General features: G+C 41.5%; 1 protein-coding gene across 2 annotated transcripts in view; it reads left to right on the plus strand.

Moving 5' to 3' along the window:
• The first annotated feature begins 221 nt into the window (after positions 1–221).
• bcap31 (B cell receptor associated protein 31) overlaps positions 222–25141 on the plus strand; it is a 30380-nt gene continuing 5460 nt past the window's right edge. For both annotated transcript variants that reach the window (XR_014601695.1, XM_084069660.1), the window contains exons 1-7: positions 222–332; positions 7521–7622; positions 9588–9688; positions 10353–10497; positions 13655–13790; positions 24324–24459; positions 24708–24808. Coding sequence is in view for 1 of the 2 variants with exons in the window: in XM_084069660.1 (XP_083925786.1) it covers positions 7531–7622; positions 9588–9688; positions 10353–10497; positions 13655–13790; positions 24324–24459; positions 24708–24808 (711 nt within the window). In the remaining variant the exon portion in view is untranslated. The remainder of the gene's footprint in view (positions 333–7520; positions 7623–9587; positions 9689–10352; positions 10498–13654; positions 13791–24323; positions 24460–24707; positions 24809–25141) is intronic.

Raw genomic sequence — 25141 nt, forward strand, 5'->3', positions numbered from 1 at the left:
TGAACGTTTATGTAGATATGCGGGCCAAAAAGAGAAAAAGTGCAAACACTGGGTTGAAGTTCATCCATGACGGCCGTGACAGACGACCGTCGTGTGATCCATGGCTGGAATCTCCCCGGCCAATGACACAACCCACCGCCGCTCTCCACTGTCCAATGAAATGCCCGGATGAGGGATGAGCTGGCATTACGTCAGCGGAAGAAGGAAGTGTACACAGTGTACAGTGTCAGCTTTGTCAAAACGCCAAAACAACAGCGTCTTGAAGCGTGAGCTGCGTGACGTCCCACAACTTCCTCGTTGTATTCTGTTTCTGTGTTTTATTCTTCTTCAACGTGAGTTTAAACACTTTAAACACCTTAAACAATGTGCTTTTAATCTGCTAACATTCTGCTTTTTAATCCCATGCATGTCGTTAGCTTCCGCTAGCTGGTTAGCTGCGTAATATGTGGTGTAACTTAATGTCAGTTTAGTGTACTATATGGTTCACATTGTTTATCATAAATTGGTGATTTTTGCAAAGTTACATTTTAATTCGTTCAGGAATGTTTTAGTCAGCCTCGATAAGCCAATTTATTTGACCGAGATCAATTCACTTTGTAAGGGTGCATATCCGGTGTGTACCGGATACGGAAACGGTTTGTGTGCGTGCATGCATGTGTGCGTGGAATTTTTTGAGTGTAGGTTTTTGGAGTGGGCGGGCTTTAGACCGGATGACACTGGTTCAGAATGGAATGGAAACCAGAAGCCTGGTGGGGAGGGGTGGTTACTAATTTATACTAAATTAGAACAGACTAGAACAGATCTTCTTAAGCTAACAACGCATCAGCTTCTAAATCTGTCCTACTGGTAAGATTCTAATTCGAGTCACCATTTCTAATTAATTGCGGCATGATCATTCACAAGACAGTTGTACCCTGGTGGTGTTGATAAAGGCCATTGGATTCAAGATTAAAAGATTTAAATTTGTCACATGATAAAATTAAAAAACTGAATCTGGAATCCATGGGCCTTTATCAACACGGCAAGGGCCATACCATTGAAGATTAAAAAATAATAACATATATACTTTGAGGAAGCAGGCCCTTTGCACGTCTCGCATGAATGCTGATGTATGTGTGATACAGTATATGACACATTACACAGTCTTGTTTTTCATGCTTGCAAATCTTTTGACAACATTCCAGGGATTTCACCAGACCAGTCCAGGCCAGTGGGCAATTTCTGTAATTTGTTTCCCCCCAGAGGTCCTTAGTGACTCGGATAAAGTGAGCGAAAGGCTGAAACTTGAAACACATAGTGCTGACCTATCTTAAAACTGCAAGGATTTGGTAGACACAAAATGCTGCCTTTTTGTATACAGAGCTCAGAGAGCTGTATGTCTCATTCTGGTGTACTCTGAGGTCACAATGAAAAGATAACTTACATAAAACAATCCACTTCCAATGCATTATCAACTTTTAAAGTAGCCTACAGATTTAATTTATATCTGCACAGTTGTCTTATATGCAGCACTTAATTAGGTCACTGATGAGACACCATCAAATATGGATATACCTGTATTTACCATTTGAGTACAGTTGCCTATCAGTGGAATGCAGGTATGGACTCAAACTGTTTATATTAATTGCCAATATTTGGAGTAGATTTTTTTCAGGGGTCGTTTTGTTTTCCTCTGAGGAAGTCAAGTCACAGGTCAGATTGAGATGTTCCAGGAGCCTGGTCTGGCCCCGGACAGTATGTTGTCCATCTGTAGTCTTACTCTAGGCCAAGACTTCCCAAACATTTCAGGCCGTGACCCCCCCCCCCCCCCCCCTGATCTTTGTACCCACTCTGACAAGCACTTGAAATTATAGGCATTTCATTTAGTTTGACTCGGTTCCACAGATAAATATTGTGGAAATAGCCAAACTGCAAGCTCACAGAAACGTTGTGAGCTCGTAGATTGGCTATTTTCACATTGTTTGCCTCTTTCTCACAGAATATTTGACCATTAAATAAGAAAACGTCTTAAAAGTCATTAAATTGTAACTTTAGAAATGTGCAGATACCCTGTATACACTTCTACTGTATGTTGGTTTGTTTACTGCTGAGTGAGAAAACAATGTTGCACATTAAGCTAATCATCTGGGTACCCCCCCAAAATAATTTGGGGAAGCCCTCAGGAAATTCGGCCTCTTCTTACTTCCTTCACAGGTGTTACCAATGACTAATGAAGGCTCTGTTCCATTCTGGTCAGGGTGCTGATATTGTGCATGATGGCTCACTAGAAACACTCTATTTTGGTTCCCAAATGGCCACTTATGGTGGGTGTGTAACTCTGAGAGTGTACAAATGGAACCAAATGCAATTTGGTTCCATTTGTACACTCTCAGAGTTATGGAGGTCCTTGAAAATAAGACAACCACTATGCCACACTAAATGGAACAGAGCCTTAATTAGTATCATTGGTAACACCTGTGAAGGAAGGGGCCCAATTCATTCCCAATATGGCTGCTGTGCATAGAGCTATTGGTCAGACTCAGCACCAAGACTAAACAGGTTTTCCATCATGTACGTGACACCGACCCGGCACACACCCTATATACCCTCACAAGACGGCGTGAGCTGGGGATGAACGATCACTGTCGCTAATGAGATATTTGGCTTAGTTCTTGAAGTATGAAATTCCATATAATGCGTGAACAGGGCAGGCATAGGGCTGTCATGATTAGGACATTTTTCTTGACGATTAATTGTCACTCAAATAATTGCGATTAACTATTTAGTTGTGGGGCTTTTAGGCCTTGTAAACAAAGTTGCACTTGGCAGATATGACAAAAAAACTTAAATACACAAAGAAATGACTGACAATAACCGATACCAACAATAATAAACAATAATGTACAAAAACATCTATAATGCCTTCCTTGTATTACGGCCAAAATACGCCATATTAATATTTTATACTCAAAATATGTTACACAATAGTGGAAATAGCACATACACTATTTCTGAATCATTTTCAAAATGTGCTGTATGAATTATTTTAACATAATTATGAATACCTCAAATAATTGCGATTAGGCGACTATGTAATAATTATGATAGGCCTAGGCAGGCATGTGCAACCCCCTCCAGTAGCACCTAGACCAAGAGTTTTCCTCACCATGGTAGTGAAGCCTTCACTGGTTTGAATGACACAGCAGTTGCCTGCACTGCATTGCATGGACTGCATGACACAGCATTGTAGAAATCCTACACATAATTGATTGATAATTGATTAATTGATTAATACTTGAATGTTCAGTCAATAACCACTTAAATCCAAAGGCTAGACTATGGAATATGACAGCTGCAGCAACCAAAGGAAGTTGAATACATTAAGTATTTTAAAATGTACCTGTATTGGCAATGTGTTTAAAACGGGATATGTTAATGCGTATATTGATCATACAGTATGTTACAAAGTTATTTGCATAAAATGAATGGAAACGCACAAGTAAGGGGGTTGAAAAAAACAATGTGCACGGTTGTCTGTTAGATCTTTTAAATCCATTACAAATGTGTCGGAACAAATCAGAACATTGGGGCAATAAAAGTATTTTAGTGTTTCCTGAACTGCGCAGGCAGCGGGAGGCAAGTGGATCCAGCATGAGTTCAGGTTGAGTTTAGGTATGTGGTTAGGTCAGGGTAAGGATCGATAGGCTCTATCCACAGGTTTCCTAGGCTTTTCACTGTGTTCCACTTCCTGTCTTTTGATCCAATGAAATCCAATGAAACCGGTCAGATGACTAATGATATCCAATGAAATCCGACAGGAAGTGGAAAACACAAGCCTAGGAAACTGGTGGATTCACAGCAGTCACTGGGTCAATCCCCACATGAGCGTACTCTGACGGCAAACGCTACGCTACGTGACGCTAGGCCTTGTTCCGGATCCGACGTTACTTTGATAACTTCCGGAGCTTTGAGCAGCTGGTGGGCAGCGCCGTCTTTCAGGAAGTGTAGTCCTTGGACTAGTGCTATTTGTACAAGTGAGGACAGAGGAATAACACTACTCATCATAAAAACATTATGCACGTGCAATATAAAATATTAATATTATCAAGTGATATGAAAACATTAGCTAATGTTTTCATATCAATGGATAATATCAATATTTTATGTCAAGGTGCCTTGACAAAATTAAAACACCATTACATTATTATGAATAGTATTAACCACATGAACCCCAGCATCGGGGGAACATGAGCCAAAAATAGCCGATCTACAAGCTTCACAGCGCGACGCGTTGTGAGCTTGTAGATCTGCTATTTTTTGCAGAGAGATTTGGTGTTGACAGTAAAAAGCGTCCAAGAAAAGTAGGTCTGTTTTTAGTGAGAATAGAGGGTTTAAGTAGGCTACATAATAATAAAATAATAACTTTATTTATATAGCACTTTTCAAAACATGAGTTACAAAGTGCTGCTGAATAGCAGTTAATGTTTACGTTTTATTTTACCTTACTTATATATTTTATGCTACAATTGGAGCATAAAATATATAAATAAGGTAAAATAAAACATGCACGTTTTTTTGTTTTGTTTTTTTTACCCCTAGGGGGTCTTCAGAGTTACTACAGGGGGTCCGTCAAATCTTTGTGTGAAATGATTTTCTTTTTTACTTTAACCACTTGAACCCTAGCGTCCCTTTTCTGAGGAGAACTTTAGCCAAAAATAGCCGATCTACAAGCTCACAACGTGTAGAGAGAAAAAAGAGCAGCAAAAGTTTATCTTAAACACAATTTTATACAATATAGATGGGGTCCCTGCTTCATCTCTCTCTCAGCTAGGGGGTCCTTGGCCTAAAAACGTTGAAGACCCCTGGCATAAGGGAATACCATAGTTAACAAGTAAGTTAATTCTGACAAGCAGTAAAGAAAACACATTTAAACAAACTAAAAGGAGACTCGTTGCCCACATCAACAAACCAATAAATACAGACATACGTGTGAATTAATAAATATGATTGACAGATTCATACGGTAGAAGAGTGGAATTTATGACAATAAAGCACAGAGATGTTTCGTTTTTTGTAGCCCACGTTTGTGCGTGAAACTGTAGAATTAATAAAAAGAAACTTGTCATTTATTTTGGATAGTAATTTAATTTATTATTCTGCTATTCTTTATTATGCTCATTATAATATGATATTGTATCTTATCTATATATAACTGGTCCTCGTAATGCTCATTATAATGTATTTTGGATAGTAATTTAATGTATTAATATTCTATTCTTTATTGTGCTCACATAAGCTATTCATAAGGGAACAACTAAACAGTGCAAAGTATTCAGGCCATTCACCACAAATAAATAAGGACGTTTACATTTATTGAAATAGAGTGCATGTGTTGTTGTGTTTGTGCTGGAACGTCTGCCTTGCATTTCCCCTGTAAGGAAACTACAAGAGATAAACACACCCACTGGAGAGAACACAGGAAGTATCTGTCCTATTGGTTGGTGCCTAGTCTCGCGTCACCAGACTGTTGCCTCCCACAATTTACAAATGTTTCCGACATACAGTCTGGGACTCGGAAGCTCTGATCATGTGTAAGGGGAAAGCGGATGCCCCTCCCCTACCCACGTCCGTTTCAGCATTGTGCAGTGGCGCAAATGAGTCCGACTGGAATCAACGAATCTCATAAATATCGTTTATGTCTACTAGTGTCTTCTTTCACAGTTTTTTCGGCGTTAATTCCATGATACCTTTCTCAGTTTTCTGTGATAAACAATCCTCGCACAAATAACATGAATCTACCGCTCCTATGACTATGCTTCCGCCTCGGTTCTGTTTCCACTAGGACTACAGGTCCGCGGGCACCGCGTCGTGATTGGTCGAATGTTTTTCCGGTCTGAACAACTTCCGTTACACAGCTTTCGGGAAGTGTAGTCCCAGACTCTATTTTAGCATTCAGAGATTGTGGAATAGTTGTCTGGTGACGCGAGACTAGTTGGTGCCTATCACTTCCGGGTGATCGTTTACCAGAGCGGAACTCGGATGTGCTTTTCCGGAAGCAACTCGGGACGGTCTTTCCGGTTTTTAACTTAACATTGGAGTGGACGGGGCTAGCGTAGGGTAGCGTAGCGTTTGCCGTCAGCGTACGCTCATGTGTGGATTGACCCATAGTGTGAAGAAATGCACAGGTGTTGCCAATGATACTAATGAAGGCTCTGTTCCATTCTGGTCAAACAGAGTCAGGGTGCTGATATTGTGCATGTTGGCTCACTGGAAACACACTGCTACACCAGTGGGTCTAAAGTTGCGGTCCAGGGACCCTCATGGGCTTCCAAATGGCCCCTTATGGGTGTGTAACTTACCGTAAGGGTAAAATGGACCCGTAAGGGTCCATTTGGTTCCATTTGTACACTCTCATAGTTATGGGGGTCGTGGAAACCACTGTGCTACACTAAATGGAACAGAGCCTTCATTAGTATCATTGGTAACACCTGTGAAGGAAGTGTTAATATGGCTGCTGTGTATAGAGCCTATTAGCCAGCGGTGACATTGTGTGACTTCAAACAAATTAATTAGGAGCGTGTAGAAATTGGGTACTGGGCCGTTATTGGTTCAGGAGTCATAACTTACACAAATAATCAATGTCCTGTACAGCTATGTGTTTGTCCTGATCATCCCAAAGCCTGGGTACTCTTGTCTGTAAATGGCCAGACACTCATAATGTATAAAGTCCTTGGGACAGCTAGTTTAATCAGCCCTCTACCCCCAAGACCTGACTCTTATCTCCAAGGAGACAATGATTAATAAGAAACTTCATTTGCGAAGGACTTTTCAAAACAAGTTTGCGTAGTACTTGACAGATAACAGAATAAGACCATAAAGACACAAGCAACAACACAGATAAAACGACGTACTGTAAAAGACGCCATAAAACAGATCTGTTCAAGAAAAGACATAAAAAGAAGAAACGGGACAATTGGATTCAGTACAGGCAATAGTTAATAAAATATGGAAAAGGTAGAGTCAGAGCATAAAATAAATGTGATACAATAGTTAGACAAGAAGACAAGATGTAGAAATGGTGAAGGGATTGTTGACAGACTTTCTCATGAAAGGAATTTCTCGGACGAAATAAATGACTCAATTCATCATCAAATACATTATAAAACATATCGGGCAACAAGAGAGGCCAGGATGGGTCTACTACTGTGGTACTACAGTATATCTAAGAGTTAGTTAAAAGCATACAGATTAAGTCTGATGATGGTCCATATAAAACTCTTGTTAAGTCATTCACCCGGAGGAAGTTCTTTTGCAGCATCATGAGACGGTGTCACATAGCAACCATCTATTTTCTCATAGAATGGGGCCTGTCCATAGGAAGCCGTAACCCTAGCAGTAGACAGGAGTTTGCAGTGGACAGCAGTAGAGATCGTTTATTAACATACAGTGCTATGTTTTTGTTGTAGATCTGTCACAATGAGTCTGCAGTGGACGGCGGTAGAGATTGTTGATTAACATACAGTGCTATGTTTTTGTTGTAGATCTGTCACAATGAGTCTGCAGTGGACGGCGGTGGCCACGTTCCTCTACGCTGAAGTCTTCTGTGTTCTGCTGCTCTGCATTCCATTCATCTCACCAAAGAGGTCAGTACTGTGTCTGTCTTGTCTATTTTCAGAATTTTTACAATTATTGTTTATGATTGAGAATGCAATATTACATACAAGAGGTACTTTTCACCTTTTTAACCCATTTAGACATGAGACTGATTACCGGTATAATAACGCCTTCTAAATCCTGACCCAAGTTTTCTGAAAAACTTCAAATATATATTTTTTTACATAGCAACAACAACCCCAAAAGGGGTTCCCGTCTTGAAAGGTATAGTTACAAATAGGGTTAATATGCCAGCGTTTAAAATGATCTGTTGCTCTCTCATTAACGCTGTGACGTCGTTCTCATGACAAGAGTGATGCTGGCCATTGCTGGGTTAACTTTTTGGTGGGGTTTATTTATTTTGCTTAAAAGTAAAAATGTTCTCAAATAGACACTTTAATCAAATCTAAGGTTTTCAAATTGATTTAAAAAAATGCACTGCTTGACAAAGCATTGGTAATCCAGGACTCTAGGACAGACTTCTAACCTGTACATTCCTGCTTCTTTCTCATGCTATATGCACATACATTTATACGTATGTATATATACGGTATATTATGTACATAATATATTTGAATTTCACCCACTTTGTTACACCTGTGATGTGACGATGTTGACTGATTTTCTATCCTAAATGGGGAAACCCCATCAGACCCAAACATCTGGCAGTGATCGGGCTCTAGTCTAAATGACTGATTAGATTAATTTAGCGTCAGATCTCATGACTACCCAGTGAACGGTCCAAACTCCAAACCTCAGTACTCTGATTAAGTGGAAACACCCACTTTTAGTTGAGCAGGAGCAGACGCTGCTGTTTTAGCGGCAGTGTTGATTTCGTCAACTAAAACTATTACGAAAAAGTCTGGTGACGTTCGTCGACTACCTTTTTTCACTCACGAAAACTAAATAAAAACTAAGCTACGATGACTAAAACTAAGACTAAATGTATTGACAATTAAAAACTAGACTAAAATGTTAGTGAGGGACGAGTGGAGAAGAGATCCAGTAGAACTAAAAGACAAGTCATTTTATGTCTGGTTGCGCTCTGAAAATAGCAGATCTACAAGCTCACGACGTGTTGTGAGCTTGTAGATCGTCTATTTTCAGCATGCCACCAAGTGTAAAATCAGCCATTACGACGCCATCAAGGCACCGCCAACATACACTTTTGGTCGACTAAAATCATGATATTTAGTCGACTAAAACTAGACAAAAACTAAAACATTTCAGATGACTCAAATATGACTAAAACTAAATGGAATTTTATTCCATTTAGTCTCTCCAGCCTAAAACTAAATCAAAATTTGCTGTCAAAATCAACACTGTTTAGCGGGTGCCCTTTTTTCCATTGCATGTAGAACAGGCTCAACTCGACTCCTCTTGACTCTACTCACTTTATTGCGTTTTGTAGCTGGACGCCTTAGAGAAGTCCAGCCCTCTGCATAGGGGAGTGCTAAACTTAAAGCTCACGCTAACTCGAATGCTGTCTGGAAACTTATCTCTATTTCATCTGTACTGTTCAACACAAACACTTTTCTGTTGACATTTTCAGTGAGGAATAGGCACAAGCAGTTGCTCAATATTGATTCATTTCACATACTACATGTATGTCTAGTTTATACAAAACAAGAGACTGAGGACTAAATAAATGCAAGGAAATGCAATTTATCTGATCAGCTTTGAGCAATACGTCTCTCCAGCCTCCTGATCTCCTGTCTGATGATTGTTCAGGGGTTTGGCCACTAGGTGGAGCCATGTACCTGTCTAATAGAGCTACATACATACTAATGCTGCATAGCTCAATGTACAACCTCACAGTTGTGTTAACATAGTGTGCATATTGTATTATATTTGTTGTTGTGTGTTAGTGTATTGTTATTATTACTGTTGTAATTGTGTGTGTGTGTGTGTGTGTGTTTGTGTGTGTGTGTGTGTGTGTGTGTGTGGTGTTTCAGATGGAATAAGCTCTTCAAGTCTCGGCTGATTCAGACCATCGCATGGTATGGCAACACTTCGTTCATGGTCGCCATCGCTATACTGGTGTTCCTCCTTATAGGTGCGTGTGTGTTCATTCCACAAATTGTATCACCTACCTGAAAATGTATTTTCTGTTTAATAACCCATTAAGACCTGAGATTCTGCGATTCTACAAATGTCTTCTAAATCCTCACAGTTTTCTGAAACACTCATGTTGCTATGATATCAGTGGTTCTCAAACGTTTTCATGTCAAGGACCCCCGAAATTATATGTATTTGGCCACGGACCCCCATCTTAAAATATTTTGTTCCAGGGACCCCCCAGAAGCAAAGATTTTAGTGAAAAATGTTCGCTTTAAATAATATATATATTCAGAGATTTGCACACATTTACAAGATTTTTCTAAAATAGCAGATCTACGAGCTCATAGCGCGGCACTTGGTGCCGCGCTATGAGCTTCTAGATCTGCTATTTTTGAATAGCCAAAGTATAAAATAATGGTTTCACTCTAAAGCAAGATTAAATAACGTCGACCTTTTAACAAAACCCATTTTGTTTTAACCAAAAAAGATCCCTTACCCTACCTTTTTTTTTAATGTATCTCTCAGAGTGCAAACTCTCAGAGTTAAATACCCCCGTAAGAGTTATCACTCATTTAGCTGGAGACCCCCTGGAACCTCGTCAAGGACCCCCTTGGGGTTGGCGTTGAGAAGACGGTGATTTTAGTGGTGTGGTGTTTCAGATGCGTTCCGGGAGGTGCGCAAGTACAGCGTCCCGGAGAAGGTGGACCTGACCAACAACCCCGTGGCCATCGAGCACATTCACATGAAGCTGTTCAGAGCCCAGAGGAACGAGTACATCGCTGGCTTCGCTCTGCTGCTCTGCCTGTGAGTACACAGTCACACACACACGCACACACACGCACACACACACACACACACACACACACACACACACCCTATACATTCACCCAGCAGATGGCTTGCTCAGACGAGGACTCGGGTGGGGAGCTCGACCTGAGGCCGATTCTACAAATGTCTTCTAAATCAGTTTATCTGAAAAACGTATGTTTCTATATCGGTGGTTCTCAAACCTTTTCATGTCAAGGACCCCCAAAATGATATGTTTTTTGGCCACGGACCCCCAATATTTAATTCCAGGGCCCCCAGAATCAAAGATTTAAGTGAAAAATGTTTGCTTTAAAAATATATAAAAGATGTGCAGACATTTTCAAGATTTTTCAAAAATAGCAGATCTACAAGCTCATAGCGTGGCACGAATTGATGCGCTATGAGCTTGTAGATCTGCTATTTTTGAATATCCAAAGTGTAAAATAAAGTGGTTAAAATCCAGCCCCCTGGGGGACTATACTAGGCACACTCCCCTCTACACCAAATCTCTTCGCCCAAAAACAAGCGCTGCAAAGCGGCGCATTGTGAGCATGTAGATCGGCTATAATGTCCGCCACCGGAATAGGGCTTAGGATTCATGTGGTGAAGAGTCATCATCCTCGGCGACACTTGGGTCACGTAGGTGGGTGACCAACTGATTACCGGACTTGAGGGGGATCCAGAGGGTCCCCAGCTAAATTATCCCATTGAGGCCTGAGGCGATTCTTAAAAATGCTTTCTAAATCATAACAGTTTTTTGAAAAAAATCTAAGAAAAAATGTTCAAGATTTTTCAAAAGTGCCGCGCTATGAGCTTGTAGATCTGCTATTTTTGAATAGCCAAAGAAATCTAAAGTGACACAGATGCGTTCTAGGTCTTAATGGGTTATTGATCGTAACCAATTGGACCCTTACAACCCTGTAACTCTGAGAGTGAACAGAATGGTACCATTTGTTCACTGTCAGAGTTAAGGGGCTCTTTGAAATTAAAAGAGTTTGAGAACAACTGCCCTAACCATATGAAATGTCAATACCATCTAATTGGGGACACTCATTTTGTGGTTTATGTCAGGAGCGTGCACACACACACACACACACACACACACACACACACACACACACACACACACACACACACACACACACACACACACACACACACACACACACACACACACACACACACACACAGACACACACACAAGCAGGAAGGCCTGGCTGAGTGAATGACATTCTGTGCTGTGGTCAGTGCACGTACCGTGCACACACACACACGGGATACATACATCGAGTTCCAGGCATAGCCAGACAGAATGGCATACTCACACTCACTTACTTGGACACACTCACACTCACCACCATCAACATCACATGGGCTTATACACACACACACACACACACACACACACACACACACACACACACACACACACACACACACACACACACACACACACACACACACACACACACACACACATTCTCTCTCTCTCTCTAGCTCTTACCCAGTCATACAGACAGATGTCTCTAAATAGAGAAGTATTTTACAGTACGAATGGAAATGGAAAGAATTATTGGGCCTCATTCACTAAGCTGTTCGTAAATGGTGTGGAAATTAAATGTCTAAAGGGGTGTGTATTTTCTCTAAGCACAATCTGACGTGCGGTTCACGAAAGGGAGCCTTGATAGGTGCGGATCAGAGATGTATCTCATTTCTGTCTGAAAGTCACGAGTGCTCTCCCGAGTAGATCATCCACGACCCATTTAACACCATTAAAGGCAACCGGAAACATCTAACGTCATACACAAAAAACCTCATCACTCCTAAAACTTGACAGATCTACAAGCTTACAACGTGGCGGGACGCACCAACTTGACAACTTGTAGATCAGCGAGTAGTCCCTCACGCGATGGAGCCGCTCGCTGAACGTTTATAAAGTAAATGGCCAACTCTCACATGTAATGAGACTATTAAGTTAGTTTGCAAAGTTTAACTTCACGACCAAAGGCTAATACAACTTGGAACGGATATTATATAAGCCTTTTCTACTGAAGAATTACTCACCCTTTAGCGAGGTAAAAAGATTATGCTGGAATCTGCCAATATCTGATAATGTTTTATCAGAGCTTTATTGATTATTGAGGGGAGTCCATATCCACTGTCCTACATCGTAGTTATAATATGGACACGGCTAGATTTCATCCATACTGTATCCTCATCAGATGAACTGCGTTCACCTGATGTGGTCAATAATAACTAATAGCGGGACATTGGAGTTGGCATGAAAGCCCAATAGGCGAAAGTGTGGCCACACTTTGCACTAATGGCAAACACGCAGAGGGAACTAATAATTCAGCTCTAAATGCGTCAATTGAAAGGAAATAAAAATCCGTTGAATTTGCATCATGTCTATAATATGCATCCAAGCAATAGATCCTTTGACGTATATGTTTTTGACAAATGTTGGCACCATTGTAATTGATTTTGCATGAAGTATAAGTATAGGTATAATATATAATGACATACGCATGCTTTGATCCCATGTAAGTCTGCCTCTGAGCTGACCAGTACAACCACAGTCTTCTACTGTTGTAACTGGAAGTTAACCAGGACAGCCACAGTCTTCTACTGTTGTAACTGGAAGTTAACCAGGACAGCCACAGTCTTCTACTGTTGTAACTGGAAGTTAACCAGGACAGCCACAGTCTTCTACTGTTGTAACTGGAAGTTAACCAGGACAGCCACAGTCTTATACTGTCGTAACTGGAAGTTGCCCGGTACAACCACAGTCTTACACTGTTGGTCACTGGGAGCTGACCGGTACAACCAGTCTTCTGTTGTTGTACTGGGAGCTGACCAGTACGCCAATAGAAGACTGTGGTTGTACTGCGAGCTGACCAGTACGCCAATAGAAGACTGTGGTTGTACTGGGAGCTGACCAGTACAACCACCACCGACGCCTTCTAAATCCTGACCCAAGTTTTCTGAAAAACTAAAAAATGTTTGAAACGGTTATACCTTAGTTATACCTTTTTGAAACTGAAAGGTATAACTACTTATACTGTAGGTGTTCCAGGTCTAATGGACGAGGACTCTAGACTATCTCTGTTAACTGATGTTTCTGTCCCTTTCCATCTGTCTGTCTGTCTATCAGGTTGTTGCGTCGCCTAGCAACGCTACTGTCCCAGCAGGCACAGTCGATGGCGTCCAACGAGGCTTTTAAGAAACAAGCGGAAAGTGCTTCTGACGCTGCCAGGAAATACATGGAGGAGAATGACACTCTGCAGCAGGTACCGCACTCAACGCACGCGTATGCCAGGGTTGCGGGAAAATAAGCAACCAGGTCTATGAAAACAAGCCCAAGAGAAGCGACTATACTTGTAGGCCAGTGGTTCTCAACCTTTTCAGGCCGTGATCCCCCACCCTGACAAGCACTTGTAATGTAGGAGTTGAGGCGTTACATTTAGTTTGACTCGGTTCCACAGATAAATATTATTTGACAAGTTGTTTGATCCAATGTTTGATCAGTTTTTTTTAGTATACACACACACACACACACACACACACACACACACACACACACACACACACACACACACACACACACACAAAATAATTTACTTATTTACTTTGTCGTGCAACCGGGGGCGACAGTGAGGTGCGGACAGGGAGGTACGGTGGCCGCCTTGGAATCCGAAGGTTCCAGGTTCGATCCCCGGCTCCTCCTGGCTGTGTGTGTGTCAAAGTGTCCTGGAGCAAAACACTGAAGAGCAGGTCGGTGCCTTCCAGGGTTTTCTCTGCCATCGGTGTGTGAATGTGAAGTACATTGTAAAGCGCTTTGAAGGGTTGGAAAATGCTAGATAAATGCCAAGTCCATTTAGCATAGGCTCTATTCACAGCAGCCATATTATGAAGACATTCACAGGTGTTACCAATGATACTAATGAAGGCTCTGTTCAAACAGAGTCAGGGTGCTGATATTGTGCATGTTGGCCCACTGGAAACACTCTGTTACACCAGTGGGTCTACAGTTGGGGTCCAGGGACCCTCATGGGCTTCCAAATGGCCCCTTACAGGTGTGTAACTCTGAGAGTGTACAAATGGAACCAAATGGACCCGTAAGGGTCCATTTGGTTCCATTTGTACACTCTCAGAGTTATGGGTTGTCGTGGAAACCACTGTGCTACACTAAATGGAACAGAGTCTTCATTAGTATCATTGGTAACACCTGGGAAGGAAGTGATAATAGGACTGCTGTGCATAGAGCCTATTACCATTTATAAATACAGCTCCTATCTCAGTTGACCACTAAGAGGCAGCGCTGCTTCTTGGATCCAACTAAACACAAACGTGTGGAGAGACACACACACACACACACACACACACACACACACACACACACACATACTCTAGGCAGGGCTGAAAGGTCTTAAAGTTCAGAGCAGCTAAAAGAAGAACTGACTTCATCCGCATGTGATGACGAGTCACACGCTCACACACATACATGCGTGTGTATACATCCGTACAGTTCTTGCACACACACACGCATAAATATGTTTTTATGTGTTGAGTGTAAGGATGATATTGAAGTTATTCAACAACTCGCTGATCAGAAAACACACACATTTTTTACAATGTATTCCACGTGTCCACATAACGGAGAGCGTACATGGACGCAAATGTTAAGGTACAGTTAACCCATTAAGACCTGAAGCCGATTCTACATGTCTCCTAAATCCCAACAGTATTCTGAAAAACCTATGTTTCTATATCGGTGGTGCTCAATCTTTTTCATGTCAAGGACCCCCAAAATGATATGTATTTGGCCGCAGACCCCCATCAAAATATTGTGTTCCAGGGACCCCACAGAAGCAAAGATTTTAGTTAAAAATGTTCGCTTTAAAAATATATCTATTCAAAGATTTGCACACTTTTTCGCTTGTAATTCTGCTATTTTTGAATATCCAAAGTGTAAAATAATGCTTTTTAGCTCAAATCTAAAAATGACACAGTTCCAGGTCTTAATGGGGTAAGGTTACAGTCACAAAATCATGGCATATGTCTTGATGATATAATAAGCATATCACTCAGTACTCTATGGCAGGGGTTCCCAAAGTAGGGGTCGCGACCCCACTTGGGGTCAACCTTTTATTCAACATAATGGATGAAATACCATCTAAAATGATCACAAATGGTACATTTTACCATTTTAACACATTACAAATGCGCACCGAACGTGGAAGTTTATGTGCATAAATGACCTCCAGGTTTAGGTGGGGTCGCGAGTCAATTTCCGCCTTATTTTGGGGTCGCGGGCTGAAAAGTTTGGGAACCCATGCTCTATGGGTATAAGTAACAGCGTCTGCCAATTATAGAAGAGACGGCACAATACTTTGCCAGCCTTTTTGCCTCCTTTTTGGGCATCCCAAGTTGTTGAAACTCACACAGATCTACATGACAACTTGAAATAAATGAATGACAATGACCGGTGCCAATAATATTAATGATGTACTATGGCCAAAACGGACCATATATTTAATAATTGAATACTATTAAGCGCGAGGCGTTGTGAGCTTGTAGATCTGCTATTTTTGGCTAAAGTTCTTCTCAGAAAAAGGGATGCTAGGGTTCAAGTGGTTAATGTAAAAACGAAAAAAAAAAAAATCATATCACACAAAGATTTGGCAGACCACCTGTATTAACTCTGAGGACCCCCTGTTGAAGACCCCTGATATAGGATGTATGAACATTTTTCAACTAATTGCAGTTATCTCAAATATTTGCGATCAGGTGATAATGTAATAATTGTGACGGGCCTAGAGACATTCATAATTAATCAACATGTTACCAGACAGAATAATGAAGTCTGTGTGTTAGGTCAGGGTGACATGGTTATAATTTTAGCCATGGATGGATGTGTGTGTGTGTGATATAACATTGGAGTGATGTACAGTATCTGTCTCCTGAAAGGACAGAACATGGATAAGGTCAGCAAGCACGTGTGTGTGTGTGTGTGTGTGTGTGTGTGTGTGTGTGTGTGTGTGTGTGTGTGTGTGTGTGTGTGTGTGTGTGTGTGTGTGTGTGTGTGTGTGTGTGTGTGTGTGTGTGTGTGTGTGTGTGTGTGTGTGTGTGTGTGCGAGTGTGAGAGATCCTGTTTCCAGTCTTACTATAATTACTGTGTGGTTGCTAGAAATGCAACCACAGTATAGTAATTGCATCTATTTATATATTATATCCACACTCCCCTTCCCACGTTTTTTGCGGAAAATAAGCGTGTAATATCTCAAATCAACTGGAATCGATCATCAGGAATTGTGTTCTTTTTTTCATTTTTTTTCGAAGAGATGCCATGTCCATTTCTGCCTAATTACATTTTCCACCATTTTGAATTATCTTCAAATACACCTGCAGGTTTTGTCTAAATTTCACAAGATTTAGAACACATAAAAAAAACGTACAGATTTGTTTTATTTTCCATAGCAAATTTGAATAGCGTATTGAGGGGTCTCTAGCGAAAGCAGAATCCAAAGCACTTTGACCCATAGGGGGCGCCACATATGTATGTAATAGAAACAAGTTTGTTTAGTAAATGTTTCTGTCTTAGGAAATCCACACATTACGAAACTGTCAAAGTTTCATAGTTTACATCAGATCTTTATTTTGACCCCTGATTGAAGTGTTTCAGTGACCAAGAAACACAAATCTAAATAAATAATACATTTATGCAAAGCGTGTTGCGTGTAATGTTTGTTTAAACCTTATTTGACCAGAAAGTCACTTGAGGTCTCGTGAGAAAGACCTCGCCAAAATGGCAGCTGTTAAAAAGACACTGGTGTTGATGGCCGATTCATTTAAGCGGTCACACCTGGCCCGAGTCCAAACTAATCAGACACTGAGCTGCGTGTGACACACCTGTTGCATCTAATCGATGGCACACAGGGTAAATCGGTCAACCCAACACCCACAAGAGTCTCTGTCATGATGACACAGCATGTCCATCTGCTCTGGCTCGTAACATCTTGCCACTCTTCTACACTAAATGGGTTTGAACCATAGACGTATAAAGGTAGACGCCTCCTCCGAATCTGGGCCGTCTGTATCGCGCCCGCCATATTAGAGGGGGCATGCTTCTTGACTCCTGGCCAATCACAGCGCGTCTTTTCCGAGACTTGGAAGAATGTAGTTGAATAAAAATACAACGGGGTATTTTTATACAACTAGATTCTGACAAGTCCCGGAAAAGACGTGCTAGGTTTTTATATCTATGGTTTGAACCATCTACCTGTGTCCCTGTGGGTCGTCGGAGGAACCCAAGCCACAGAGGTGGCTGGTAGCGTCGTCTTGCTACAGACGCATATGTGTACGGAAGACGCAGAAAGACGAGGACATAATAAAGGCAAACTATTGGGATGTGGCGGGGGGGGGGGGGGGGGGGAGATTCGAGGGTAGGGAGGTTGCTGAGGAGTTGTCATGTTAATTAGATAAATATAACATTAACTACTATAAGAGGTTTGCATCGGCACTGAACTCACGATGTAGTCAATTCCAGGCAGAGGGAGCAGAGAACATGAAGGCCCTTTTCCCAAACTCAGTGCAGGTTCTGGGTACTGAGGCATGTAAACAGTTCTGTGAATTGGGTTTGATGTAATAGTGAGCTGACCTTTTTACCTCTAATGATGATATTAAAGTTATTTAGCAACACACACACACACACACACACACACACACACACACACACACACACACACACACACACACACACACACACACACACACTGCGTGTGTGTGATCAGGGCAGGGTGATATGGTCATAATTTTAGTCATGGTTGTTTGTGTTGGAGTGATGAATCTTTCTCCAGAACATGTACAAGGTCAGGGAGCGTGTGTGCGTGTTACTGTACATCTGTTCGTTCAGCTGTTCCTGTTTCCAATAATCTTACTATGATTTCATAGTTGGAATATATTACATCAGAACATTTCATTGATCCCTTAGGAGAAATTAAAGTCCTTCAGTAGCCAAGAAATACAAAGCGAAAGTACACACACACACACACACACACACACACACACACACACACACACACACACACACACACACACACACACACACACACACACACACACACACACACACACACACACACACACACACAAGCCTGCTGCACCTAACCATTTGAACCCTAGCATCCCTATGATGGGGCAAACAATCAGTAATAATAGCTACAAGCTTGTGAGCTTTTATTTGTATGTGAGCTAGCTATTTTCCGCCAAGAGACATGTTGTAGAAGGGGAAAAGGATGGGGCGTACTGTAGACCACTGGGGGATTCCGGTCAACTAAGTATATACGTTTTAAGTGGATTAAAATCACATATTGAAACCTAGGACACATCCACACTTAAAAACACACGTTTGCAGCTGTTATCCACACCTCTGTGTCATGTTTTAAAGCCTAAAACAGGTCTTTCAAAACACAGCTGCTGACACTGTTTTGTTGTGAAAACTCCAGCATTGCACTGTAGTTTGGATGTGTTGGAAATTATGACACACACACACACACACACACACACACACACACACACACACACACACACACACACACACACACACACACACACACACACATTGGGTCTTTCTTGACTACAGTGGTTAACCACTTTCAACCTGGTGTCCCTTTTTTGGGCATGTCATAGGCAAAAAGTTGGTTATTTTGAGAGATCAAAGCTGTAGCTAAGTGTCATGGAGGCAGAAGGTGGAGTGCAGATCAGTGATGTATTATGGCGCTAATCCATGTAGAGCTATCAAAACAAAGTAAGATTTAAAAAGAAAATCAATTCTGTATTTCACTGGCAACCATTGCAAGTCATTCAGAACAGGGGTGATGTGTTGTCTTTTCCCTGCATTTGCATTTTGAACCATCTGTAGTTGAGGAAGGGTGGACTGGGTCAACCCCAAATACAGGGAATTACAGTAAATCCAGCCGAGAGGTGATAAAAGCCTGGATAACTGAGATAAAAGCCAGCTTTCATTTGGCTATGGTTCTAAGCTGATAAAAAAAAAGTCCTTTACAACACTACAGATTCCCCCCCCCCCAAAAAAAGACTCCTTCACGACTCGCCAATCTAATAACATACACGCAATGAACAAATGCTGGTGCGTGTGCGCACACTTAACAAACACGTGCGTGCACACATATCGACTGAGACTACTATATTAAATAGAATGGCTATATTAGTTCATCGTTATTGCTTTAGGTATAGGTACATTTTCTAAAACAGGGTTTTTGACAATGGGAGTAATATTACACTTGAGTCGAACCATGCAGCCAAGAGAAAAATATTCGCATCTCTTCACACAGCTCCAGTAGCCAATGGCACTGTGGCCACTGACGTTGGCCTTGCAATTCCACCTCTTATGTTGAAAAATTCCATTGATTTATCGTTGTGATGCGGGTCTGGTATGATTCATCTTCGTTTTTTCCACTGACGTGTGTGCTTTCGTCTGTCAGAAGAACCTCATATACATAGGGGCTGATCAATTTATTTCCCCCCCTGCTTTGTAAACAGCTGTGCCTCAACTTGCCTTTGAGTTTCTCACTTGCGGGTCGAAGGGTGTTGCTGTAGGTGTGTGAGATTATTTATGGATCTTAGTAGCCTATCATACTAATGGCAAGATGCGACCCCCAGGTTGAGAACCACTAATCTAGACCGTTAAACAGGTTCTTAAGAGAAGAAATACTATTGGGTGTAGCTGGTACGTAAACCTATCTGTCACACTCATAGTAGTGGTATGGAATATTATATTTCTGAAAGATGGCCCCTAATACTGTGAAGTTGTGAAGCCACATGAACTCTAGCATAGCATCCCTATTTAATACGCTACTGTATTTATTTCATAATAATAGGCAAAATAGGCGAACAATCGTCCACAATACCCGATCTACAAGGATAGGTTATTGTAGATCCCAATGAAATTGGAGCATTTAGATCAGGTATCCCGATGTCGGCATCATTTGAGCGTGTCAAATAGGGTCAATAATTCCAATCTAACATGGTTGTAATGCAAGGTTGTAGTTTTCCACTGAAGGCTTTAAATATAAACACAAACCAATGTATATGTTGCCTCTCTGCCAGAGAAGGCCAACTCACTTTAATGTGGACTATTCTGACTGACCTTTTTTTTTCTCAAATTGACTACCTTAATTTAAACTTTAAACCTATATTCAATAGAACTGAATGAACATGCTGCACTTATTCTCGCCATTGAGCTGCACAGAATGTCTGGATGGGTACATACTAGGCAAGGCAAGTTTATTTGTATTGCATATTTCAGCAACAAGGGCATTCATTGTGCTTTCTCAAAACAACATTAAGCAACGGAAGCACATTATAAAGGAAGGTTTGAATTCAGTAAAAAGGAAGAAAGAAAATAAGAAAGGCAGTGTAAAAGGAAACACCTATAGACAGGAAACACCTATCTCTCCCTGATAGGAAACACCTATTCAATTCACAAGAGCAAAATAAACACAATATAAAAGAACTTGATTTGAAAGACCGATAGATGAATGGACTGATAGATGAATAGAAGGAACAGTGGCTGCTGCGATTTGAAACCAGGGAACGGCACATGACTGCCTCGCCTAAAACGGTCACATGGATGGTAAAGGAAGCCTTTACGACCTAACCCAATAAACACACACACACACAAGCGAGCAAACACGCACACAAACGCACACCCTCCCCTCACGGTACAGTACATGATGCACCTGCTGCCCTCATTCAACCTTGTGTGTGTGTGTGTGTAAGCACATTCAGATATGTTTTTTTGATAAACTGACAAGTCCCGCCCTATAGATGCGTTCTGCCTTACGTTGTTGCCACGTTTATTATTATCTGTTTCATTTAGTTTTTGTTTTATTTCATTTAGACCTGTTTTCTGTTTAGTTTGTTTTGTTTTTAAATGGGGTTCGTTGGTTCAGTACATTTTTTATTCATTTTAGTTTTTAATTGTAATATGCATTAGTTGGGCGAGATTGAACAAGGTAACATTTTCTTCAAAAATAGCAGATCTACAAGCTCACATTGCGATGCGTTGTGAGCTTGTAGATCGGCAATTTTTGCTACTATTGAAGATTTTTGACAGACTAAAACTGAGGATATTTTCTCTATGATTTTAGTTGTTTTTTGTTTTGTAAACACACAAAAAATACAGTTTAAAACAAAAAAGAAGGTAAAAATCATAATTTAAGCGACGTACTATGAGGACGTTTGTCTCTTGTCAAAAAGAGCTCTTTTGTTAGTTGTAGATCCACTGTCATAGGTCAGAGTATACACCATCATCAATACCAAGAATTTTTGCCACAAAATAGCTCTTTTTAGCAAGAGAACACCATCATATTCCAGAGTGTTCTCCATCATACTACAGAGAGAGTACTGCCAAAAAAAGCTCTATCTGTGGCTAGCCAGACCGTCATGCGATGGATTGTGAATTAAGCCTTTGTCTGTCTGTAGACTTGTAGGTGCTTTCCACACGCGTAAAGGTTGACAGCTGGCATCAGTCGAACATGATGGAGTGGAGATGTTTGGTATTTACACCAGTTGCTCTCTGTGTGGGCGGGGCTTATGTGGGGGCTCTATTTGCTACACACACACACACACGTTTGGTTTGGTTTACTATACATAGGAGGACATCAACATTTCAGAATGGAGGGGACATCCCCTCTCTGTTCCTAATTTTATGAATGCCTCATTTTTGTTCTGTGACATTTTTAAGCCTAAAAGCCAAGAATAGCCCATCTACTACAAGACCGGCTGTTTTCAGTGTGAGACCAAAGTATAAATCCCTTAAGTATAAGTATAAGCCCGCAGAACCCCATTTGAAAAGATATGCTTCAGGGACCCCCATAAGAAAAGATTTTACGGCTCTAGCAGTGATTCTCAACCATTTTAATTTCAAGGACCCCCAGTTTGACATGCATTAGGCTACGGACCCCCATTTGATGGCATTTCTATCTCTGGGACCCCAATTTATATTGTAAAATCAATGTTGATTTAACTCAAAGTGTAGAAATGGAACCAAATGGACTCGTTAGGGTCCGTTTGGTTCCATTTGTACACTCAGAGTTGCAGACCCATAAGGGTCCATTTGGTTCCTAACTATCTATCATTTAGCTGGGGACCCCCTGGAACTCCCTCAAGGACCCCTGGGGGTCCCTGGACCCCACCTTGAGAACCAATGCCTTATAAAACCCTTTAAACCTAACCTTTAAATGTCTACTCCTAACACCAACCTGAATCTTTCCCTAATTGTAAGTCTAGCTCTGAAGATCCTTTTTTTCCCTTTTTAACCATATAACAATCATTTCTCTTGTGAGGACCAGGACCAAAATTGTCTCCACAATGTATTTTTTTTTTATCAAATTCTTAAGTCCCCACGGTCATGAAATTTCTGGAAATATTTTGAAATTAGAAAAAACTTTTTCCAGTCCTGGAAAAGGTTTGGAATTTATCAAGGGTCCTGGAAAAATATTTGGCTATGCATTGTTTTTGGCTATTGATTTTGTTTATAAACTTTTTCCAAAACATGTATAACATTACACAAAATATGTAACATAAGTAGTTTTTCGCCGAACGGGCTGTGTGATTGCAGCCTAATGTATACCGCTAGAGCCCGACCAATACGTCGGTCTCACCGATGTATCGGTCATTTTGGAACCTGATGCCAACATCGGACTTATTGGCTTATCATTGTTCTCAAACCGGACCCCAAAAACATAAAAAGTTGAAATATGGTAATACAAGGTTTCTGCCCAACCTGCAGCGTGATGCGTAGTTAGTCAGTACATTTGGCACGAAATTTGGAATGGAATTATACCATTCTATGCTTTATTTTTGCTACACTGCCTGTCTTTGGGCATTGCACATAGGAGTATTATTATTATTGCGCTGAATGATAGTTATATAGGCCTGGAAATTGGGTTTAATATTCTGGAAAAGTTTTGGAAATTCATTGGTAAAAATGTGTGGGGACCCTATACTCAGGGGGACATTTGGCCCCCAATTATAGTCCACACACACACACACACACACACACACACACACACACACACACACACACACACACACACACACACACACACACACACACACACACACTGCAGCTGGTGTCTCTGGCTGAGGGCCAGTGAGGTTAGGAGCGTTTGGTATGAACACCTGTTGGTCTCTGCTGATGGGGTCAGCTGGGCCCGGGCCACTATGTCATCATTTTATTACGTATAATGTAATGAGGCACTCTCCATTAGAGAGGAGCCCAATGCTTCTGCACTACAAAGCTTCAGTCGTTTTATATACCTCAATGACCAGGGTTCCCCAGGGGTCTGTACTAGGCTCTATTCACAGCAGCCATATTGTGAAGACATTCACAGGTGTTACCAATGATACTAATGAAGGCTCTGTTCCATTCTGGTCAAACAGAGGCAGGGTGCTAATATTGTGCATGTTGGCCCACTGGAAACACCAGTGGGTCTACAGTTGGGGTCCAGGGACCCTCATCGGCTTCCACATGGCCCCTTACAGGTGTGTAACTCTGAGAGTTATGGGGGTCGTGGAAATCACTGTGCTACACTAAATGGAACAGAGCCTTCATTAGTATCATTGGTAACACCTGTGAATGTCTTCATAATATGGCTGCTGTGCATAGAGCCTCTTGGGCTGCCTCCTTTTTTCCCCCTCCACTCGTCGACTAAAACTATGACACAAAATCATCAAAACCGATCTCTCTGATTTCTCACATTGGAACTGATCATATCTCTCTCCTGTGTGTGCAGAAGCTCAGAGATGCTGGTGTGCAGCTTCCAGAGGCTGGAGGGAAGAAGGGAGGAGAAGAAGATCTGGAGGAGGAGAACACCTCCCTGAGAGAGGAACTGAAGACCCTGAGGGACGAGCTGAACACCACCAAGAAATGTACACACACACACATCCATGTCAATATATCTAACAAGTTGATCGTAATTCACACGTTTGCCTTCTCATGTAGGCCTATGTGATGTAATGATGATTTATTGTGTGTGTGTGTGTGTGTGTGTGTGTGTGTGTGTGTGTGTGTGTGTGTGTGTGTGTGTGTGTGTGTGTGTGTGTGTGTGTGTGTGTGTGTGTGTGTGTGTGTGTGTGTGTGTGTGTGTGTGTGTGTGTGTGTGTGTGTGTGTGTCCAGCTCTTCAGAAGTCAGACAGTGATGTTCAGGCCATGAAGAAACAAGCTGAGAACCTGACAGTGGAATATGACCGGCTGCTGAGCGAACACGACAAACTACAGGTAACACACACGCATGCGCACAGAAACACACATACATCACCTATATACACCACTGACCTATACACACACACCAAGTAGCCTACACACGAACCACAGAAAGTGCTTCCCCGTCGTGCGTTTCTATGGTAAAGACACACTGAAGCGCTCCTCCTCTTCCCAGCATCGCGTTTCAGAGCTCTTGGTGTCCAAGTTTTTTATTATAGAGCGCTCTGGGCCTCAAGTAGAAAATAGTTAAACTTTTCACTCAGTGCATGACGGGTGTAGCGCACTGTCCAAAACGCTACACTGCTCAAAAAACGACAAAAAAGAACGACACAGCCCCTGACAGTTTTT

This window comes from Gymnoscopelus microlampas, assembly GCF_963454915.1.
Source record: "Gymnoscopelus microlampas genome assembly, chromosome: 10".
Lineage (NCBI taxonomy): Eukaryota > Metazoa > Chordata > Actinopteri > Myctophiformes > Myctophidae > Gymnoscopelus > Gymnoscopelus microlampas.